Source organism: Enhydra lutris, unplaced genomic scaffold (assembly GCF_002288905.1).
Source record: "Enhydra lutris kenyoni isolate GAN:26980312 unplaced genomic scaffold, ASM228890v2 scaffoldscaffold16, whole genome shotgun sequence".
Taxonomy (NCBI): Eukaryota; Metazoa; Chordata; class Mammalia; order Carnivora; family Mustelidae; genus Enhydra; species Enhydra lutris.
This window is the reverse complement of record NW_019154100.1, coordinates 7,160,168-7,182,725: the sequence shown is the minus strand read 5'-3', so window position 1 is coordinate 7,182,725 and position 22,558 is coordinate 7,160,168. Positions and strand designations below refer to the sequence as shown.

At 41.4% G+C, this 22,558-nt stretch overlaps 1 protein-coding gene across 2 annotated transcripts in view; it reads left to right on the top strand.

The window, feature by feature from the left end:
- The window catches only part of LOC111147301 (paraoxonase 3), a 29,793-nt gene extending 10,736 nt beyond the window's left edge, over positions 1-19,057 (top strand). For both annotated transcript variants that reach the window (XM_022503271.1, XM_022503270.1), the window contains 6 exons: positions 4,597-4,762; positions 9,982-10,108; positions 13,849-14,049; positions 15,284-15,365; positions 15,629-15,757; positions 18,397-19,057. In XM_022503271.1, the coding sequence (XP_022358979.1) occupies positions 4,597-4,762; positions 9,982-10,108; positions 13,849-14,049; positions 15,284-15,365; positions 15,629-15,757; positions 18,397-18,555 (864 nt within the window). In that variant the 3' untranslated portion in view covers positions 18,556-19,057. The remainder of the gene's footprint in view (positions 1-4,596; positions 4,763-9,981; positions 10,109-13,848; positions 14,050-15,283; positions 15,366-15,628; positions 15,758-18,396) is intronic.
- The last annotated feature ends 3,501 nt before the right edge of the window (positions 19,058-22,558 follow it).

Below are 22,558 nucleotides of genomic sequence, written 5' to 3'. Positions count from 1 at the left end.
GGGATTCGGGCAATATTTGTGAATCATATGTTGACCCTGTTACTCAGTTCAAAAGCCTGCTCATTTGCCATCTTGGGTTCCCTGCCATTCCTTCCAACTTTCAAAGACTAGTAGAGAAGGGCCTGCATTTTATTTCCAATACCACCTTCACGGGCTTGGGATGGTCAGGAAGCTATGTGAAGGACTGACAAATAAATATAAATAAATTAAATACAATAAGTTGAAACATATATGGTGTGAAGATAATGGAAATTGCCATGTATTTATTGAACAGTTGAAGGTTGGAATGCGGCCAAGATTCTGAACAAGCAAAACGACTCCATTTTTAGTGTGAACTCAGATTCCTGGGATTGCGTGTCCTAAATATTCCATTTTAACCAATAGAATACTACCAAATAACATGAATTTGAAAATCTATATCTTTTTGGCTAAAAGGGGACATATATAATAACACTTAAAGGCCTGAGTGTCTATAAATTCTCAAGTACGCACAGTATAGTAAGGTTTCCTTTGGATTTTAAATTGCTGTTGGTGCTGAGATGTGTTGGGGTGGGGGGGTGGGAGGGATTTTATTTCCTTAGTTTTCCTGCAAAACCAAAACTAAAGCAAAAGCTGTCTAGAAAAGCTTTTCCTTTGTTGTCTTAAATTTTCTATTGTCAATTTAGATGTTCAGTATTATGCCACATAGACTTTTAAAAATGACTATTCTGTAGCTGGGAGATTTCTCTGCTTTTAGGAGGAAATATTTGTAGGTTCAGCTGTATGCTTCTTTTCTATTTTCGCCGGATCTAAAAGTACTGAATGGTCGCCGTACAGAAACTAGAGATTTTAACGGAGAAACATAACAGGGGGCTTTCAATCATAGAGCCCCTCTTTGCAAACTAACAAAACGACTCCTAGGCTAAGGAAGACGTTTTTTGCTTATTTTCAATCTCTTTGCACTGCAGTGGATTCAAGTCCTTGTTCTTGGTTTTTCCTCTCTCCCTTCCTTGCCTCACAGAACATGTTTGCAAGCTGCTGCTTCCGTGAGAAATTCTGCGCGACATTGGTAGTCAGTCTATAGAGAGGTGCCTAGCGGGCTATTTGCTTCCTCACTGTGGGACTTGGCACGCTTCTCTTTGCCTGCCTTCTTCACACATGACAGAGCCCGCCCCTCATTCTCTGTCAGGCTTTCTGTGGCCACACTTGAGTTCCATAGGCAAGTCTTCCCCCAGCGCTCCTTCTGGGCGATGTGCTTCTGCTGTGGTCCCTCACGTTCTCTGGGCCTAGGCTCTTCCCTACCACATCATATCAGACGTGCTCGCTTAGCGCTGCCTCCCCAGGTTTCAAGCTCCTTGTGGCCAGAGCTTTGTGGAGCGTCCGTGGCCATGCTCAGCACTGGACGTGCTATCTGACAGGCTCAGGGTGCTTGACTTTTTACTGAATGTGTGTGCTGGTGAATGAGGGCAGTAGAGAAGTTCAGCACCGACACACGCACACAGGTCACCTATGGGGGAAAATGAGATGCTGCCCCTCTAGGGGATTTTCACCATTTTCAGTGGCAAATGATATCCAAAGAATTGCTTGCACTCACTTGCTACAAATTCCTACCCAACTGCCTTACACAGAAAACCGGGTGCCTATGAAGCCATTACTTGGAAGTGTTTCATTCATTATGACACTTAAAATAGGTCAGGTTTGTTTGCAATGTCTTACCCTTATTTACCTAATATATCATTTCTGTTTTGAGAACACGCAGTCTCTGAACTAGCTGGCTGTGCCTTTGTTCGCACCCAGACTACCAAAATACTTGCTAAAGCGGTCTTCTTTGAGCTGTCTTCCTGAGTAGTGTTCTCCACTGTCAAACCTTTCTTTATGATGTGGCAGAAAGAGTGTTCAATTAACGATGTGAGTGACTTAGGCAATTCACTTCTCTGGGCTTAATTTTCCTTGGTTGAAAGAGAAGAGTTGGATGTCTCTGATATTTTTTGTCCATTATCACCATGACCTAAGTTGCTGGGCTTGGTGACAGCCTGACTCTGAGGGAAGGGTAGACTCAAAGACTGAATTTCATGGCCTGAGAGCACTGGGGAGAACAGTGATGCCCTTAACTGAGAATAATAGACACAAATGAGAGGCAGGATTCAGGGAGAGAATGCTGATTTTGGTTCTGTCAATTTGATTTGGAACTGCTGTGAGGAGGAAGTTGGAAATGCAGGCTAGAGCTCCAGAGATAGGTTCCAGGTAAATGGGCAGACCTGAAGATAATTGGTATAGAAGAAATATCTGAAGCCTTATGAATAAGATCTGCAAGGGAAGAGTACAGAGCAAGAAGAAAAGAGGGATTGATGAGGATAGAAGGAGGAAGGGGCAGAAAGAAAAGAAGGACTTCTATCTGGAAAGTCTGCTTTTGACTTCTTGACAAGGAATAAAGGGGTACATCAGAGTGTCAGATTCCATGGAGACACAGATAAGGAAAGGGGGAGGGTTTATCAAATGAGATATTCTGGAGAGCACTGATATGACCTAGATAGAGGTGCTTCTACAAATTGGTAAGATTTGGAACCTTTCAAGGCAGGCGACAAGACCAGGTGATGTTTCTAAGAAAGCAGACAGTGAGAGCTGAAGGCAAGTAAATGTGCGTTTGAAGGAGTAGTAAAATTAGAAGATTTGTCTCAAGGAAGGAGAAATGAGCAATTCTTCAGGCAAAAGAAGGGGGCACTGGTGAGAAATGGGGAGTAAAGCAGGAGAAAGACTTTAAGTTCTAAAGACCGGTCCCCGAGAACAGGCAACCACGTAAACAGGTGGGGAAAGTAATTAACTTAAAAACAGAAGAGGGAAACTCTATCCTTAAGAGAAGAGGAGGAAAGGAAGAAAATTGATGAAATTGAAGAATTACCAAGATAGAAAGGAGGGAATCAGAGGAAATTCGTGTTGAGTGGCATGGTTTTATCTTTGGAGAAATAGGAGATAAGGTCATCCGTTGAGAATAAAGAGGAAGAAGGTGGGTGCTCTGGAAGATAATAAAATAAATCAAGGTGGATACCTGGGGAAGTGCAATAGATTACTATTGGAATGAACAAAAGATTGACAAATGGTATTGAAGGTCTGATTGAAGTTGGGATGATAACTTTGCAGAGGAAGTTTTCTACCTGATTTCAGACTGGCCCTATCTACGAGCTAGACCAGGGAAAGGGGAGTTGGTAGGAATCTCTCCTCCAGGTGAGGCTGACCTAAGAAAAAAATGAAGCCAAAATAGTGTGTCCTTGGATGGGCTTCTGCAATGTCATTGTTGTCTGGGGGAAAGCCAGGTTTGGGGTAATATTTAGGGAAAGAAGAACTGTTCTTTAAAAAAAAAAAAAAATCCTCAAAGATATGTGTGAGGTTGTTTGCAACTGAAGATTGACTCCCCCAGGGGTGGGGTGAAGGGCAATGGAAGGGCTATTATTGTAAGTAAGTGTGCGGAGATGTGTATGAGTGTTTATAAAAAAGGGAGGGGAAAGGAAGACAGAAGATAGAGTAAGAAGGACATCATTTAAATTGACTATAAATGGAAATGAGGGTACAAGAAAAGATATAACATTGTTGATGTTAATATATATCAGAGTGATGGCGGAGGGTGTCAGGGAGGAAGAGGTTTTGTCACTGGTGTAGCACAAACCAACTCCCAGTTTCCACACAATGACCTGGGATGCAGCAAAGGCCCATTGCCTATTATTGGTTAAAAGACCACATAATTGGTCCTTCCAGGAGAAAGAGCCACTGTCCAAGTTACTGACATAAACTTTTTGCAATATTTGAAGAAAAGGATTCATGTCCAAATTTTCAGACATAACTATAGGGACAACATAGGTCAGAAATAGTCAACTTTAGGGGCGCCTGGGTGGCTCAGTCGTTAAGTGTCTGCCTTCAGCTCAGGTCATGATCCCAGGGTCCTGGAATTGAGCCCCGCATCGGGCTCTCTGCTCGGCAGGGAGTCCCCCACACTGCCTGCCTCTCTGCCTACTTGTGATCTCTCTCTCTCCATCAAATAAATAAATAAAATCTTAAAAAAAAAAAAAAGAAAGAAAGAAATAGTCAGCTTTATGTTACTCGTTTCCCTATGTGAATTCTTGGCTGCTTCCACTCTTTGTGACTATCTAATACAACGGATACAGGGGTGGGAGCAATACAATGAAAGCATGTACCTCTTCTCTCTGCTTTAAGGAGGGTTAGTTGCTGACTATCAGGACTATAAAGGACAGACTCTCAGGGCTTAGCAATCCTATACTTTTTCTCATTTTATAAATGAGGAACCAGAGGCATAGGCAGGCTGAGGGACTCACACAAAGTAACCCAGCCTCGTGTCTTGCATTACACTTTTTGGCTTCATCCCTTCTCTCTATGTGAGTAATTGAATATGGGTTCTTCCCACCTTCCCATTCCCATTCCCAATGGCCCAAGTGTCATTGGTAATCCCTCAGATCAGATAATGGCATCAGCTAACAGCGTGAAAAATCCCAGAAATCTAAAAGAAATGCAGAGTTTTGAATATTTTTGTTAGGCTTTGAGATTTGAGCTCCCATATGAAATATTGTGAAGTGGATATATGCGCTACTTATTTTATATTTTTTACAGGAATTAAAATATCCAGGCATGCCAAGCTTTGCACCTGATGAGCCAGGACAAATTTTCTTGATGGATCTGAATGAGCAAAACCCAAGAGCCCAGGCACTAAACATCAGTGGTGATTTTGACAAAGCATCATTTAACCCACATGGAATCAGTACTTTCATCGACGAAGGTAAAGCCTGAATGTTTAAAAATAAGGGGTAAGTGAGGGAAATAAAAGACACTCAACCTCCATGACTCATTGTGTATGTGAAAGGAAGGAAAATTCTACTTTACCAGAGGAAGGTATATTTGTAAGATAATAAAATGTGTACCAAATATTTGTAAACCCCACATTAAAGAAGGAAAACTAGAAGGTAGTCATTCCTTCTTCCTCTTATCTCCTTCTCTTTCCATTTGGCCTTCAAAACCAGTTTGGAGATGGTTCTCAGAAATCTAACATATAAACTCAAAGTCCTTTGAAAATAATTGTGTGTGACATTAGAAAACATTACATGAAAGAAAACCAGATAAACTAGACTTCATCGAAATTAAAAACTTTCTGCTTCAAAAGACACCATGAAGAAAGTGAAGAAATAACCCAAAGAATGGAAGAAAATATTTGCAAATCATATATCTGATAAGAGGCTTGTATCCAGAATATATAAATCATTCTTACAACTCAATAACAAAAAGACAGCCCAATTAAAAAATGGACAAAGGATCTTAGTAGACATCTCCAAACAGATATGCAAATGGCCAATAAACACATGAAAAGATATTTAATATCCTTGGTCATTAGGGAAATGCAAATCAAAACCATAATGAGATGGCACTCCATTCCCACTAGGATGGTTATAATAATAATAATTAAAAAAAGCAGACAATGACAAATGTTGGCAAGGATATGGGGAAATTGGAACGCTCACACTTTGTTGGTGTGGCCAATTTTGAAAGCATTTTGGCCATTCTTCAAAATGAACACAGAGCTACCATACGATCCCCGAACTCCACCCCTTGGTATGTCCCCAAGAGAACTGAAAACATAGGTCCACACAAAAACTTATACACAAACGTTCATGGCAGCATTATTCCTAATACCCCAAAGGCGAAAATAACCCAAATTCTCACCAAGTGATGAATGTATATACAATGGGATATTATTTGGCAATAAAAAGTGATAATGTTCTGACATATACTACAACATGGATTAACTCTGCAAACATTATCCTAAGTGAAAGAATTCAATCACTAAAGGCCACATAGTGTATGATTACATTTATATCAAGTGTGCAGAATTGGCAAATTCATAGAAACAGGAAGTAGCTTAGCTGTTTGCAGGGGCTGGGGGAAATGGGGAATGATATCTAATGGGTTTGGGCTTTCTTTTTTGGGTGATAAAAATGGTCTGGAGCTAGAGAGTGGTTATGGTTGTATAACTCTGTGAATATACCAAAAACCACTAAATTGTACATTTTAAAAGCTTGAGCTTAACAACAATGGATTATATCACACAAAAACTGTTGCAAAAATCTAGGATATTAATACATTGTACTTACTTTAACACAACAGTTTCTGGTGTGATTTGCTACTTGTTCACAGTTCATCATTCCTGACTAATTTAATTTTTAGATATTTGCGAGTCTATAGGGCACATGGAAAATAAAAACAGTGAGACCTTACTCATAGTAGCTATGTGAAGGGAAGGTCAAATGGAAGTGTGGCAGTTTGGAATTTTTAAAGAAATTGTGTGTTAATTCTTTCAAATACATACAAGAGTTACAATGTATTGTTAAGAATACATTTGTTGAAGTTATTTTATTGAATAAAAAAATGAATGATTAATAATTTTTTTTTCTTAAGATTCCATTTATTTATTTGACAGAGAGATCACAAGTAGGCAGAGAGGCAGGCAGAGAGAGAGAGGTGGAGGCAGGCTCCCTGAGGGGCAGAGAGCCCGATGCGGGGCTCGATCCCAGGACCCTGGGATCATGACCTGAGCCAATGGCAGAGGCTTAACCCACTGAGCCACCCAGGTGCCCCTGATCAATAATTATTAATCTACTCATCCAACAGATCTTTGTTTAATTCCTTTGGTCTGCACCAATAGACTTGTTGGTTTTGTTTTTGTTTTTTTAGATTTTATTTATTTATTTGACAGACAGAGATCACAAGTAGGCAGAGAGACAGGAAGAGAGAGAGAGAGGGAAGCAGGCTCCCTGCCGAGCAGAGAGCCCAATACGGGGCTCCATCCCAGGATCCTGAGATCATGACCTGAGCCAAAGGCAGAGGCTTTAACCCACTGAGCCACCCAGGTGCCCCGGCTTGTTGATTTTTAATAAGTGGGTTCCTTTTAAAATTTTCATATAATTTACTTATTCCTCAAAATAAAACACTGGGCCCAACCTTGATACTTCTCCTCTTCCTGCCCCATTCAGTCACCTAGTTCCAAAGTTCTGTCCAATTTACCCTTCAAATATGTCTCTAAGCTGTCTACCTCTCTCTGTCCTCGATGCCTCCATCCCATCCCAAGCCCCCAGCATGTCTTCCCTGGATTCTATAATGGCGCCCTGACTAGACCTTCCCTCTTATATACCACCTCCATGCATTTTCATAAGCAAGAGTTATTTTTTATGCAAATCTCATCATGTCCCTCCCTTCTTAAAATTCGTCATATTGTTTCCATAACTCCAGAGAATCTCAGTTCTCCAGAGTGGGTAGGAACTACCTGTGTGTATTCTGGCATGTGGGTGTTTTCTCCAACCTCACCAGATACCACCTTCCCCTCGACCAGCCACACTAGATTTCCTTTAGACCTATAAAATGCTCCATGCCGGGGCGCCTGGGTGGCTCAGTGGGTTAAAGCCTCTGCCTTCAGCTCAGGTCATGATCCCAGGGTCCTGGGATCGAACCCCGCATCTGGCTCTCTGCTCGGCAGGGAGCCTGCTTCCCTTCCTCCCTCTCTGTCTGCCTCTCTGCCTACTTGTGATCTCTGTCTGTCAAATAAATAAATAAAATCTTAAAAAAAAAAATGCTCCATGCCTCAGGCCCTTTGCATTTGCAGTTCCCGCTGAATGGAATGTCTTTCCACCACTTCTGACTTATTCTTCCTCATCATTCAGGCTTCAGCTTAAATGTCACCTTCTCAGGGAGCCTTTCCACTATCTTGTTTCCAGGTGTGAACCTTATTTTATTTCTTCTCAGTATAGTCCTTCTTTTAGCACTCATCAAAATGACAATTAAAGTTCTTTATTAATATTAAATGTTACCAACCTTCTTTCCTTCTCCTACTGTTGCCCTGTAGTGAGCTCCTTCACATCTTTAGATCCAAGAGCTGAGGAAAGAATCTTTAAGTGGGTGCCACTCTATGAAGAAGACATCTCCTCTCTCCAGTATTCTTGTATTTACTATTTCCTCTGTGTTCTCTTCTCTGGAATATAATCACCATAAAATCATGTGTGGCTTGTTTATTGCTGGATTCCCATAGTCTAGAACGGTGTCTGTTGCATAGTAGGTGCTCTATGAACATGTGTTGAATGAGTAAATTAGTGAGCCCCATGGGACAGGGCAGATATTAACACTCAGTTTTATAGATGGAGAAATGGAGTTTGAAGAAATGCAGCGACATGTGACTTCACATCTGTCATTAATAAAAGGCAATTCCAGAAGTAGAACCCAGTGGTCTTCTTTCTAATCCTATATCCCTTACTTGGGTGAAATTAGGGCTCCAAGTTCTGTTTAAATTATTTGAGTCACCATTTTTTTTGTCTGACCCCCCCCCAACACCTTCATTGGAGAAAGTATAATGAGTGACCAGATTAACCTGGAGCTATTTTACTGCATGGGATAATGTTAAGGGTGAATTATTATTATTATTATTGAGGCATGGGGAGTAGGTGCTTGTTTTTTTCTTTCGTTTTGTTTTCGTTTTTTGAGATGGAGCCAGTTTACAGATTAACCCTCAAGCATTTAATCAGACTTTCAGAAGCTGAATATATTATGGTTGCAATCTTATTTTAGTTACTAGTCACTTCCCTTAATTATGCATTTAATAAGGGCAAAACATTACCCATAAATCGAAATGGAATGAGAAGACAAAAACCAAAAATTTTCTTACTGAGCATCTGTTATATGGAAGGAAGGGTCCGGTAGAAACCTAAAGAAGGGGTACAACCGGCACCGCACATATAATGCTCACGCTGTGTCTGGCAACAGTGTCTGGCTGAAGGGCCACGTGGGGGCTGAAATCCAACTCAGGCTTTGCTTGCCAAGCCTCAGGCCCTGGAACTGAGCTGGGTCAGACTAAAAGTGTCACCTGTGAGGGAGTGCCTTTCTTTAAGTAGGGTTAAGGTACCTGTGTGTTTCAGGGGCTCTGAGTATAACCCCTGCATCTCAGGGCTGGTGCTTAGTCTATGTGATCGGGAACTTGTCAAAAATGGAATAGGGAACATAAATACAGACCAGGCCCTGCAGTGGGAGGATGGGGCCAGGCTCTTTCAAACTCCAGAGCTCTTCTGAGCTAGAGCTTCTGTCAAGTCAGAAAACAGTATTTTGAGAAAATGTATTACTACTCTCCATGCTGTCCCCAGCAGTTCACATTTTAATATGAACAGAGGGGAACATTCTCGAGGTTGGCAGTACCCAGAATTGACTAGTCTTCTTTCTCTTGGCTTCATACTTACTTCTGTGTCCATTGGGATCATTAAATATTGTTATTGCAGCCTTAGATGGTGGACTTGTGTCAGAACTTTCTTCTCTAGCTGGGACATGTTCCTTCTTTTAAGATATTTACATAGCCCTGACCTTTCTTGAACGTGTGTTGCAATGTTGGCATCTCAAAGAAAGGAATTCTCAGCACCTGCTCGTTTGCATGCACCCACTTTTTTTTGTTGAAGGGCCACCTTGGGAAACCACATGTGGCCATGTACCATTGTAGTTCTGTACCTTCCTGTTGCAGAGGTTATGTAGGTGAGGATCAGGAGACCATTGAGAAACATCTGGGCTTGGTTCTGCCACTTGGTGGTGGTGAAATTGCTGATGAGTGACTCACCTTCTGAGTCTCAATTGTCTCAATAAGATGGGGATCCTAGGGTGCCTGCGTGGCTCAGTTGGTAAGCAACTGCCTTTGGCTCAGGTCATGACGCTGGAGTCCTGGGATCGAGTCCCACATCAGGCTCCCAGCTCCATGGGGGGTCTGTTTCTCCCTCTGACCCTCTCATGCTCTCTCACTCTGTCTCTGTCTCTCTTTCTCAAATAAATAAATAAAATCTTTTTAAAAAAATGGGGATCCTAGCAGGTGTACTGGGGGATCAAATGCAAGGTATATAAGAAAAGTGCTGGAACATGACCAAGTTGTACACCAAGTCTAGGAATATAATAATACTTGTAAATTATGCCTTTTTTCCACCTTAGACCAAACTGTGTATCTTTATGTTGTGAATCATCCCCACATGAAGTCCACGGTGGAGAAATTTAAATTTGAGGAACAACAACATTCTCTTGTACACTTGAAAACTATAAAACATGAACTTCTCAAGAGGTATGGAATTAAAGTATTTTGCACTTCTATTTATTTTGCATCTCTGCTGTGTGCTTTGTTTTCTTTGGTTCAGCAGGCTTAAACTTTTGTTTTGCAGCATTTTTTTTCCTAAAGCTTTCAAGAGGTTCCCATGGTGACACTGCCCAGCACCTCACTAGAAATTGCTGTATTCAGTATTGAATATCTTTATATTCTCCAACTCTCTGAAAGCATTTTAATCCTATAAAGGTGCTCAATTAGATTCCCAGTTCTAATTCCATCCTCTGTACCACAACAATGCAATACTCACTATTGGGCTCTCTTCAAACACCTACACCTTTTTCTAGTTGTCCCAGTAGGTTGTGTTCTGAGAGCCCTACCGGCTGGGTATTACAACCAGCTTCCAGATGGGCCATTCCTTTGTCTTTCTTTCTTTTTTTTTTTTTTTTTAATATTTTATTTATTTATTTGACAGAGAGAGAGAGAGAGAGATCACAAGTAGGCAGAGAGGCAGGCAGAGAGAGAGGGGGGAAGCAGGCTCCCTGCTGAGCAGAGAGCCCCATGCGGGGCTCGATCCCAGGACCCTGAGATCATGACCTGAGCCGAAGGCAGAGGCTTAACCCACTGAGCCACCCAGGTGCCCCTGGGCCATTCCTTTGTTTGATAAAAGCTTTAGGACAGGATTTGAAAAAAGGCTATCAGCTCATATAAAAATTCACATTTACTAAACATTGACTGTGTGCCAGGCCCTGTGTCAAAATAGTTCATTTAATTCTCCCAACAGCCTTTAGTAATAGGCATGAGTAAACTGGGACCTAAGAAATTTGGGGTTAAGTTACCCAAATTACATAATTTGTAAGTGCCAGAACCAGGGTGTAAGCCTCAATTGGTCTGAATTAAAAGCTGGACTCTCGGTCATAGTGATCAACATCCTTTTTACTGTGTTGAGAAAAATAGTTTAGTCTTTTAGTGCGTAGTTTGCTTGTTCTAAGGCTGTAACAAACAAGGAGGAACTTGTCTTTTATAAAATGGACTCAATGCTGAAAGACAGTAGAGGTTAATCTTTGCTGCGATAGAGGATCAGGAAAAGAAAAGGAAGGAAGTTCACTGTCTTTCCTTCGCTGTCTTTCTCAAAATCATGTATGAATTTCTCCCTGTAGAATTAGGGATGACAAAAGCAGAGGGCAGAAGAAAAGAAGTGGGGGTCACTGAACTCTTCCCATGATGGGTTGCACTGGGTTCTGAGGCACAGCAGGAACCAGGACCGCCACGGGGTGACTGAGAAACTGTGGACAAATCTCTCAACCTATGTTTCAGTATCCTTAGCAAAATGGGGGTTCTGTCACTGGCTTGACTTACCCAACTGGTGATGGTTACTATGACCTCACTGAACGAATTCCTTTCAGTGAAAACATAGCATAAGGGAAAACTTAATAGGCAACCACTTTATTTTTTTTTTTTAATTTATTTATTTGACAGACAGAGATCACAAGTAGGCAGAGAGGCAGGCAGAGAGAGAGGAGGAAGCAGGCTCCCTGCGGAGCAGAGAGCCCGATGCGGGGCTCGATCCCAGGACCGATCCCAGGACCGATCCCAGGACTCTGGGATCATGACCTGAGCTGAAGGCAGAGGCTTTAACCCACTGAGCCACCCAGGCGCCCAATAGGCAACTACTTTATTGGAGAGTTACCATCCCAGGACCCAGAAGCGAGGGATCAGCCTGAGGCAGGGAGAGGCGGGTGTGATGGATTGAACTACGTCCTCTCAAAAAGATACGCTGAAATTCTAACCAGCCATCCCTCCACCGCAACATCTCAGAATATAACCTTGTTTAGAAATCGGATTACTGCAGATTTACTTAGTTAAATGAAGTTATATTAAAAGTGGGGGCGGATCCTTAATCCAATATGACTTATGTCCTAATAAGAAGAAAGACAGACAGGGAGAATGCCTGTGGAGATGGAGAGTGAGATTGGAGTGAAGCATCTACAAGGTAAAGAATGTCCAGAGTGACTAGCAGCTAGAAGAGGCAAGGACGGATTCTCCCATCGAACCCTCAGAAGGAGCATGGCTCTGTAAGCACCTTCACTTCAGAGGTCTCACCTCCTGCGAGACAGCAAATTTCTATCGTCTTCCACTCCCCAGTTTGTGGCACTCTGTCATGGCAGCGCTAGGAATCTCATGCAGAGGAGAGGCTATGTTGAGTGTTAATGAAGCCTGCCACTGCCGAGTGCAGCTGCTTGAAATCATAGGGTTGTCCTCCTGTAGGCAACGTGAGCCTCATTTTTGGACAATCTGGCTGCCATAAGAAAGGGAGAAGAGTTTATTCACCAGTCCCATCTCCTGAGAGCCGAAGTTTGCCCCCAAAGAGTATTAACTCCTGAAAATTCCTGATTGTGCATGTGCAAGTCAAGTCTGGTGATTATCCCGTGCTTTGGCCTCAACACAGAAGCCTGGAAGTAGGAGCCTGAGGCCAGTAATAAAAATGAGGTAAGGTTCTGTCAGAACCAGGCAGAGCTGGTTAGAGGAGTGCCATCTGGAACAGAGTGGGTGAAGTTTGGAGGACCTAAAGAGTACTTTTGAGAGGTGCCTTGGTACTCAATCTTAACCAAGCATTTCAAGCAGTAGAACAAAGTGCTCTGGGATCGAACTTAACCTGTGGTGTCTGCCAATACTTTTTGGAAGAATGAATGCTTAAGCTGAGACCCAAAAGATGAGTGGCCTAATGACCTTGGAAAAGTCATTGTAAATCAAAACCTCAAAGTATTTCCTGATTCATTCAAAATTTTTCTAAATTCAATCTAAAAGTATTTCATTTTTTACACTTTTTTACATTTTTTACACTTTTTCTCTCTTTTTTTTTACTTTTTTCTTTTTTACATTTTTTTCAAGTCACCGTCTCTTTTTTCCTTTTCCAAAATGTAAATGACTTTATTGCTCTTTACTCTTATAGGAGTATGACTTGTTTCATTTAAAAATTTTCATAATACCGAAGACTATAAGCAAGAAAGAATAGCACTCACAATCCCAATTATAAAAGTTGGGATGGACTGGGTTATGTTACAATAACAGAAAAGAAAAACTGTAAGGTTTTTAGTGGCTCAAAACCATAAATTCTGTTTTATTTTCTTACTCATGCTATATGTCCAATGTAAGTGATTCAAGGATTCAATTTTATATTGTCCTCCTATAGAGCCCTCACCACGGGCCACACTTTCAGTCATCAGAAAAGTTGCTGGTTACTGCCGAAGAGTAAGGGACGCATGGTGGATCTCATACTGGCCCATCTTCCTTTCGGAAGACACACACATCACTTCATCTCACTGGCCAAAAGCAAGTCGTATGGCTGGGCCAAACATCCAGGGCATGGAGAAATCTAATCCTAGAAGAGAGTGAACCAGAACTATTGGTGACCACCGATAATAACCATTGTTGCACTGTGACCATCGCACATAACCATGATTGACATTTGCAAGTCAACGATTTGGAGTTGAGGGTTTTTTTTTGTGTGTATTTATGTGTTTTTGCTCACTTCTGTGGAAGGGAAGATTGAGAAAATAATAAACGGCTAAAAGAAAACCCGTCAGGTGCAATGAAAAATCATGTCCTTTTTGCGGAATTTCTTCATTCATACTGCTTCATGTGTACTTTTTCAAACTGATGAACATAAGGGTCTTTGAGATTCAGTGTTTTTGACAACAGTCTAGATATTTAAATACACCATGGGTTTTGCTCTCTCTCTCTTTCTTTTTTCACTGTAGCCTGAATGACATTGTGGTTCTTGGACCAGAACAGTTTTATGCTACAAGAGACCACTATTTTACCAACTTCTTCTTGGTGCTGTTGGAGATGATCTTGGATCTTCGTTGGAGTCATGTTGTTTTCTACAGTCCAAGAGAGGTCAAAGTGGTAGCCAAAGGATTCAGTTTTGCCAATGGGATCACAGTCTCACTAGACAAAAAGTAAGCTTTTATAATTTTCCAATACTTTGCTCTTGACATTTTAGTGGATTCCTTCCTTTGGGAGGTGGTTACCTCCTTAAGCTTAAGTCATCACTGGATAGGTGGACAGGTCAGGTGTGGCCAGGGTTCACACTCTGTGTGTGATCATAAACACACCATTTGCCATCTTGCATGTTGGCCTCCCCACACCCCCCCCACAATGAAATGAAGGATGTGGATTCAAGGATGTGAGGTCCTTGGTCCAATTTACCATGTGACTCTAGAAACAGTTACCCAACACACTGAAAAGGAGAATAAATGCCCAATATCTCTGCCTTTATGAGGCTAAAAGGTGTTTAACTACTTACACTAAGTTGAGTTATCCAAAAGTTATTTTTAGAAAAGGAGACCTGACTTAGATTGGGCATTGTGATTTTCATATTTACTGATATACAACAGCAGACTTTTCTAAATACGATTTTATGCAGCATGAAATTCTATGAGAAGCTCTTTTAAAGTGTTTTAGATTGGAAGGTTTTTTGAAAAAGAAATGTACCCAATGAATATTACTATGTGCATTTGAGATAATAGAGATGATCCCTGTAGAAAACATCTCTAAGTTCCACCTCTTTTTTTTTTTTTTTTTTTTTTAAAGATTTTATTTATTTATTTGACAGAGATCACAAGTAGGCAGAGAGGCAGGCAGAGGGAGAGGAAGGGAAACAGGCTCCCTGCTGTGCAGAGAGCCCGATGCGGGGCTCGATCCCAGGACCCTGGGATCATGACCCGAGCCGAAGGCAGAGGCTTTAACCCACTGAGCCACCCAGGCGCCCCTCTAAGTTCCACCTCTTTTTAAAAAATGATTATGATTGACTTTCATGGTCATCTGATACTTCTTTGTAAGCACTAGTTTCTTGTGGAAGTATAGACTCTTTTGACTTATAATAAAGAGGTCTGCTTAACTCCACACAATTTAAGGAATACGTTGTGGCTCCGAAGTAATGAGACTGAGCTTATATGTCACCTAGAAACACCAAGGTCATTACTTTATAGTCACATCTCATATTTAATGCTTACTTCAAGTTCTTGAAGAATACTAAAAATAAGTTTCTGTTATCTTCTTGTACCGAGCTTTAGAAAGACATTGCAGGGGCACTTGGAACCCTTGTGAATTGTTAGACCTCTCCTCCAAAGTAAAAGTTAATGTCATCTCTGATTACTACTTGCTTACATCTAAATGCTATTTTCTTCAAAGGTTTATCTACACAGCTGATACAACTGCTCAGAACATTCATGTCTTGAAAAAACATGAGAACTGGGATTTAACTCCAGTGAAGGTAAAACTCTCCTGGCTTGCCTTGTCCCCCCACCATGTGGCCTCTTAGATCGGTTCCCACGCCTGACCTAGGAATGTGCTCCTTGAATGCAGGAAACATGACCATTTTAGAAGAATATCGGTGAGATTGTGCTTGAACTTCTAAAATTCAATAGTAAGGCCCTTAAAAAGACCCATTTCAGGAGCCAGAAGGAGCTGGTGGGAGGGAGGAAGGGTCGAGAAGAAAGTTGAAACAACGTCTTTGTATTTCCTATTTGTTGGAAGGTGATACATCTGGGCACCTTAGTGGATAATTTGATGGTGGATCCAGACACGGGAGATATTTGGGCCGGATGCCATCCTAACGGCATGAAGCTGCTGGCCTATAACCCTGAGGATCCTCCAGGGTCCGAAGTAAGTGCCTGTATTTCTCTGAGCTCACAGGCAAAGCTGCAAGAACAATTTGTTGAGGTGACTTGGGAGAATTTAGTGGGTCACATGCGGTGTTCCAGAACTGAACAAGTTCTGCATATGGAAAAAGCAGAGACTTTAGCAGGATGGAGAGTTACAGCCCATTAACCTTTTCAGGTCTCCTGATGCCAATTTAACACCAGTGCTAGACAACATGTCCCATCCTTGCTAGGGCTGTGCTTGTTATTGGGAAGAATAGATAAGTAGGAGCTTCATTATTCACACTGACCTAGCTTGCCATATCATATTTCCAATCAGGATGTAGGCTCTGAGAAGGGCCTGAAGTTAGGCAAAGGGAAAGTCCTATATGGGACCATCTGCTTTCACATTACTATGAAGCTCAAAAGAAAGGATTTAAATGATTGTAGTCTCAAAACAAAACTAGTTTTGCCAGCAGGTTCTAATGTATATGATAGTGTTGAAGAATGTCTCAGTTTAAAGATGCTATTTGTGTTATTTAAATCTCTTCTAAAATAGCTGTGCCTGGGTGGCTCAGTTGGTTAAGCATCTGACTCTCCATCTCAGCTCGGGTCTCTATCTCAGGGTTGTGAGTTCAAACCCTATGTTGGGCCCCAGGATGGGCATGGAACCTATGTAAAAAGGAAAAAGAAAAAAAAATCTTCTAAAACAATAGCGTATACCATTGAATTTTATATGGCATTAAAAACAGGAGGAGAATTTTTCTATAGCTTTGAGTTTAAGAATAACAAATCTCTAGTAAATTCAATATAGATATAAATTCTTGGCACACAAATTCTGAGAGATTAATTCACAAAAATTTATTGAGTGCTTATAGTGGGCCAAACTTTTTTCCAAGGCCTGGAATATGTCAGAAAACAAAATATACAAAGATTTCCGCTCTTCTGGAGGGGGAATTGACAATGAACACAATAAGTGTAAGAAGTTAGTGAATTATATAGCAAACTTGAAGGTGGTAAGTTCTATGGGAAAAGAAGTATAACAGGGTAGAGGGGATCAGGATTTCTGTGAAAAGGGGGATGGGCAGTCCTATTATTAAATACAGGAATCAGCGTAGGCTTATTGAGAAGGTAAGGTTTGGAGAAAGATATAATGTTTGAATCTAGGTTTGGGGAGTTGGGAAATTGAGATTTAAATCCCAGCCTGGTAACTGGTCCTGGTAACATACCCTGATTTCTGCTTCCAATATTGCTCTTCCTCAGTTAAAAAGAAGAAAAATCTGTTTCTCTAATTTATTAACATATTAATCACAGCATCTTAAAAACAGACAAACAAGCAAGCAGAAACACCCAAAAATACGAAGAGAAACAAAAGTTCAGTCTGAATCTAGAGCCTAAAGAACTGTTACCCCAGGCTAGCAATCTACCTGGGCTTCAGACACACGCCCCCCAAAAGTGAGCCATATTACTTTTTACAAACGCCCAATAATGTCTGCTGTAAGAGAATGAAAATATGATCTAGAACATGTCTGGAATATTGTTCAGGATCTTTCTCATGTCTCTGTTTTCAAGTTCATCATAATGTTTATTGTAGATAAGGCTTCTTCCTTCACAATCAATGACACCCTTCCCTTGTGGTTGAGGCTTCACTTTTCTATCTACGTGAGTTCCAAGTTTGAGTATTTTCATGTAACAAACCCGAGATGAAGTTACAGGATCTTCCTTAAGATGAAAAAACAAAACTCAACTCAACTCTGTTCCTAACAAGTGTCGATACATACTCATGACTCGTGAATTTCTAATTGGTTTTCTTTAATTCCTATCATGTGCTGTTTCAGTGAACTTCCTCCAGGCTATTCAGAAAACTGAGCTCTTATATGTTTACTGATGAACAAACTTAAGTGTGTTGATCTTGAGAATGAATAACAGTAGTAGGTGGGATGTGTCAGATTGACTTCCAAAGTGTGCATTCTTTATGCTTCTGAGCCACGTCATGGATACGAGTGGGGTTCCAGCTGGGACAAGTATCACCCTACTGGTTACGAGATTAGGTTGGCTTGCTAACAGAATGTCCCTTCATCCTCTCTGTCCTGTGTTTCCCTCCCCACACAGTAGGCCTAGTCAAAGGCAAGACCCTTCCCCCAGACGAACACTATTCACTCAAGAATTAGATAAGAGCGCCCACTGGTTCTTACCTCCTTCTTTTTTTTCTTTTCCTTTAAATTTATTTATTTGACAGATAGAGATCACAAGCAGGCAGAGAGGCAGGCAGAGAGAGAGGGGGAAGCAGGCTCCCCGCTGAGCAGAGAGCCCGACGTGGGGCTTGATCCCAAGACCCTGGGATCATGACCTGAGCCAAAGGCAGAGGCTTTAACCCACTGAGCCATCCAGGCACCCCCTCACCTCCTTCTTCTATAGGAGATGCCCGAACTATCGAAATTGCTGTGAATTTGGTGAATGTCAGATAACCAGTCCACTTGACTGCACAGACATAATTAGAACATTAATACTTTCATCAGAATACCCCCCAAAAAATAATTGTACACAAATTTCAGTGTATCGATTTCTGGGAGATATATTAGTCCTGGAGTATTGGAGAAGGAAAATGTCACTAGCAGCTGTTTGCTCATGTAGCATACTGACGAATAATCTTTTTCTTGACAGGTACTTCGCATCCAGAATGTTTTATCTGAGAAGCCTAAAATCAGCACCGAGTACGCCAATAATGGCTCTGTGCTTCAGGGAAGCACCGTGGCTTCTGTGAAGCACAGAAAACTTCTCATAGGCACGATATTCCACAAAGCTCTGTACTGTTTGCTCTAAACTCCAGACATCCCCAAGTCTTGTCAACCAAGAAAACACAAAATGACAAGCAGCAAGATAAATGTGTTTATTTGGGGTCTTAGGAATTGCAAACATGGGAGACACAGATTCGACTCGAATTGAAAGCGTGCTGCAGAGAGACAAAGAGGTTAGAGTTTTTAAAGAGGAAAGAAGAGATTTACCTAAGTTGTTTGAAGAAAAGGGCTTGGTGTTGGTATACTTACAGTGACGCTAAGCTGTGTGTGGTTGGTTGCTAGGGCGAGGCAGAAAGTCCATTCATGTCCATCTTAACACCTAGTAGATGCCCGGGACTTGAGCTGAGCTTAGCGAAAATTCCGAGAATTTGATCCAGAACAAGTGCATAAGCCCCACCTCCTCGGTGTCCTCCCGGCTCCCTTTTAAATAACTCTCTTAGTAAAGGTTTACTCGATTTTATTGTCTCCGTTGTCAATCTTCATGTTTAGTAAAAATAAAAAAAAGTTATGGGCACCTAGGTGGCTCAGTCAGTTTAGTGCCTGCCTTTGGCCTGGGTCATGATCCCAGGATCCTGGGATCGAGCCCCACGTAGAGTTCCCTGCTCAGCCAGGAGTCTGCTTCCCCTCTCTCTCTACCTCTTCCCCAGCTTGTGCTCTCTCTCTCTCAAATAAATAAAATCTAAAAACAAAACAAAACAAAACAAAAAACCCTCACTCATATGATAAGTGAAACTGTACAGAAATGACAAAACCAATAATAGCGTGCCCAGCTTTTCTTATGCAAAGAAGCCTAGCGATTACATAATGCCCACCACGTCCTAAGTCAAGTGAGTGACAGTCCAATAAGAAGCCAGACTTCTCAAAAAGTCAATGCTTTTCATCCAGTATCCCCAATATTCTTTCTACAGTAAGATGTGCATGCTCTGGTGAGTGAGCATTCCAGCTGACCCAGGGCCCCTTGCTAACCGGGAAGCAAAACTACCTCCTACACCTGACGTTTTCAGCCTCCTGTGGTCCAGATCTGGAGCAAAGCTGATGCTCAAATACTGACAAATCCCCTTCTCTTCTTGTGTTTGTTCTAGGTACAAACTGCCAGTCAGGCACCTAGGCCATGGATAAAAGCAAAGACTGGCACCAGGAAACTGCCAGAGCCCTCTTGTAGCCTTTCTGGTATAGACACCAGAAACCGGGTTCTGGAAACTCTGACAGAGACCCCGCCTCCCTGGGTACCTTAGGGCGGAACAGGGCTAATCTGTTCCTTTTTTTTTTTTTTTTCCATCTTGGATGAGGTTTTTTGTTTTTTTTTTTTTTTGAGTTTTTAAATTTTATTTTTTTTTAAACATATAATATCTTTTTATCCCCAGGGGTACAGGTCTGTGAATTGCCAGGTTTACACACTTCACAGCACTCACCATAGCACATACCCTCCCCAATGTCCATAATCCCACCCCCCCAACCCCCCGCCCCCCATTAACCCTCAGTTTGTTTAGTGAGATTAAGAGTCAATTATGGTTTGTCTCCCTCCCAATCCCATCTTGTTTCATTTATTCTTCTCCTACCCCCTTAACCCCCCATGTTGCATCTCCTCTCCCTCATATCAGGGAGATCATATGATAGTTGTCTTTCTCCGATTGACTTATTTCGCTAAGCATGATACCCTCTAGTTCCATCCACGTCGTCGCAAATGGCAAGATTTCATTTCTTTTGATGGCTGCATAGTATTCCATTGTGTATATGTACCACATCTTCTTTATCCATTCATCTGTTGATGGACATCTAGGTTCTTTCCATTAATCTGTTCCTTTTTAACACGCCTTTTTGTGTAGGGCTATTCGGGTCTGAAGTACTCTAATCAGCTTACTCTTTAACCATGGAATGGGGCCTTAGAGCTGTGACCTTCAACTGCTTTAAACTTGCCCTCTGGTTAATTCAATACACACCCTATTAAGCAAACATCCCACAGACTTCAACCTGAGGAGTCACAAATAAATAATATGGGGGCGCCTGGGTGGCTCAGTGGGTTAAGCTTCTGCCTTCAGCTCAGGTCATGATCTCAGGGTCCTGGGATCGAGGCCCGCATTGGGTTCTCTGCTCAGTGGGGAGCCTGCTTCCCCGGCTCTCTCTGCCTGCCTCTCTGCCAACTTGTGATCTCTCCCTGTCAAATAAATAAATAGAATCTTAAAAAAAAAAAAAAAGTCCTGTCTTAAGGACCAACTCAACCTTAGTTTGATGAGAATGAATAAAAATGTTCTTTTTCTGTTCAAAAACCAGGACAGCCTTTAGCAAATAGCTAATGGGAGTCAGTCTGCCCATGCACCCCACCCTCTTCTCCTTTTGCGACTTCTGCTGGGGAGTAATTAGTTGATTTTTTTCCCCCTCTCTTCTGGGGATGGAGAATTGAGGAGGCTTCTTTATTTCCTAAAGATTTTTGCTCAATTAGATCTAAGTTTTGCTGACAAGTGTCATATCGGGGTAAAATTCTACTATGTAGCCCATGCAGCCCTTTCTGATTTAGACAGTAAGACTGTAGTTCCGATTGATTCAGGGGAGGAATGACCCAGCAGAATGTTTTAGTTAGTTCTTGGATTTTAAGTTTCAAAAGCCTAATAATCAGAGAGACACAGAAAAAAAAAAAAATAACTATGAGCAATAACTAAGATATAGTCAATTAAAAATAAAGTCTTATTCTCCGTTCCTAATCTTTATACCTAATAGATTGTACAAAGTTTATCAGACTAGAGGCAACATGGAAAGCCAGAGACGGGATGACTAAGGGCATTGCTATGTCGGTGGGATCCTGAGAATTGGCCCTGCCCTGTCTTCTCCCCAGGCCAATTGAGGAAAGGCTGGATGATAAAACTCCTACAGACATTTGGGGGATTTGATTATTGAAAGACCAGTGTGTCCTTTCACAAAGAGGGCTTAAGAAAGTCACAAGGCTCTGGGGTTCTCCTTCATGTAGGTGCTCCCAATCTTGAGGTGATATTCTCTTGGTGTGGGAAGCAGGGGTATTTCCCCTCCTAATAAATGCTGCATTTTGATGACTCATTGTGATCCCTTCCCTTGTCTCTCTCTTTATTGTCAGAGATGTGCCTGGGGATATAGGTGGTGATTAGGGGTAGTTCAGCTCGGGAAGGAAAGTAGTGACAATAAGATCAAAAACCTATATGGTAGCCAGAGCCAAGATGGCCCCCAGGATATTCTAGAAATGATGATATGTGACTGTCAAGGCTAGGTTATATAAAAACATTACAGTTTTGACCTTGCTCATGAAAATTGTGCATCATCATATAAATTTCTGACTGTTTTAAAATGCCAAGCTTGGGAAGTACTTTGTTATAATAATTAGTCAACTAATAAAACAGGAAACCATGTATAATGTAGAGATTCAACAAAAGCCAAAAAGTTCATTCTTTAAAAAGATTAATAAAGACTAATACACATTTGGTAAGACTTATCAAGAAAAAGAATGGCTCAATTATCCAGTGTCAAAAATGAAAAATAAGACATGCAGATTCTATAGACATTAGAGAGATAAAAAGAGGAGTTGATGAACTACTTTATGCCAACAAATTTGAAATTTTTATGAAAAGAACAAACTTCTAAAAGGAATATAATACTCTATTAACTAGGGTAAGACTAAACTATTATACAGAGCAAAAATACAATGTCTTTTTTAAAAAATGTGTCTTTGTCTTTCATTTTCCAGTTCAGGAGAGTGACTGATGGGACAACTTCCCTTGATGGGGCCATTCAGAGACATTGCTGGTCAGGATTTTACAGGAAAGAGAAGGCACACTCAAACAAGGCTATTGAAGGAAGCTCTTTAAGGGGACTCTTGACACAAGAGTAGGAAGATTAAGGGAAACTAACAAGGTACAATATAACACCTCAGTGCTAGCAATGGAGAGGGAGAGATGGGGAGTGGAAGCGGGGGAGGCAAAGAACTCTTTCTAACTGTAGGTTTGAAGGAACAAGTTATGGAAGCAGCTACTAAAATCAGAAGAGAATAGATAAAGTAGAGACCA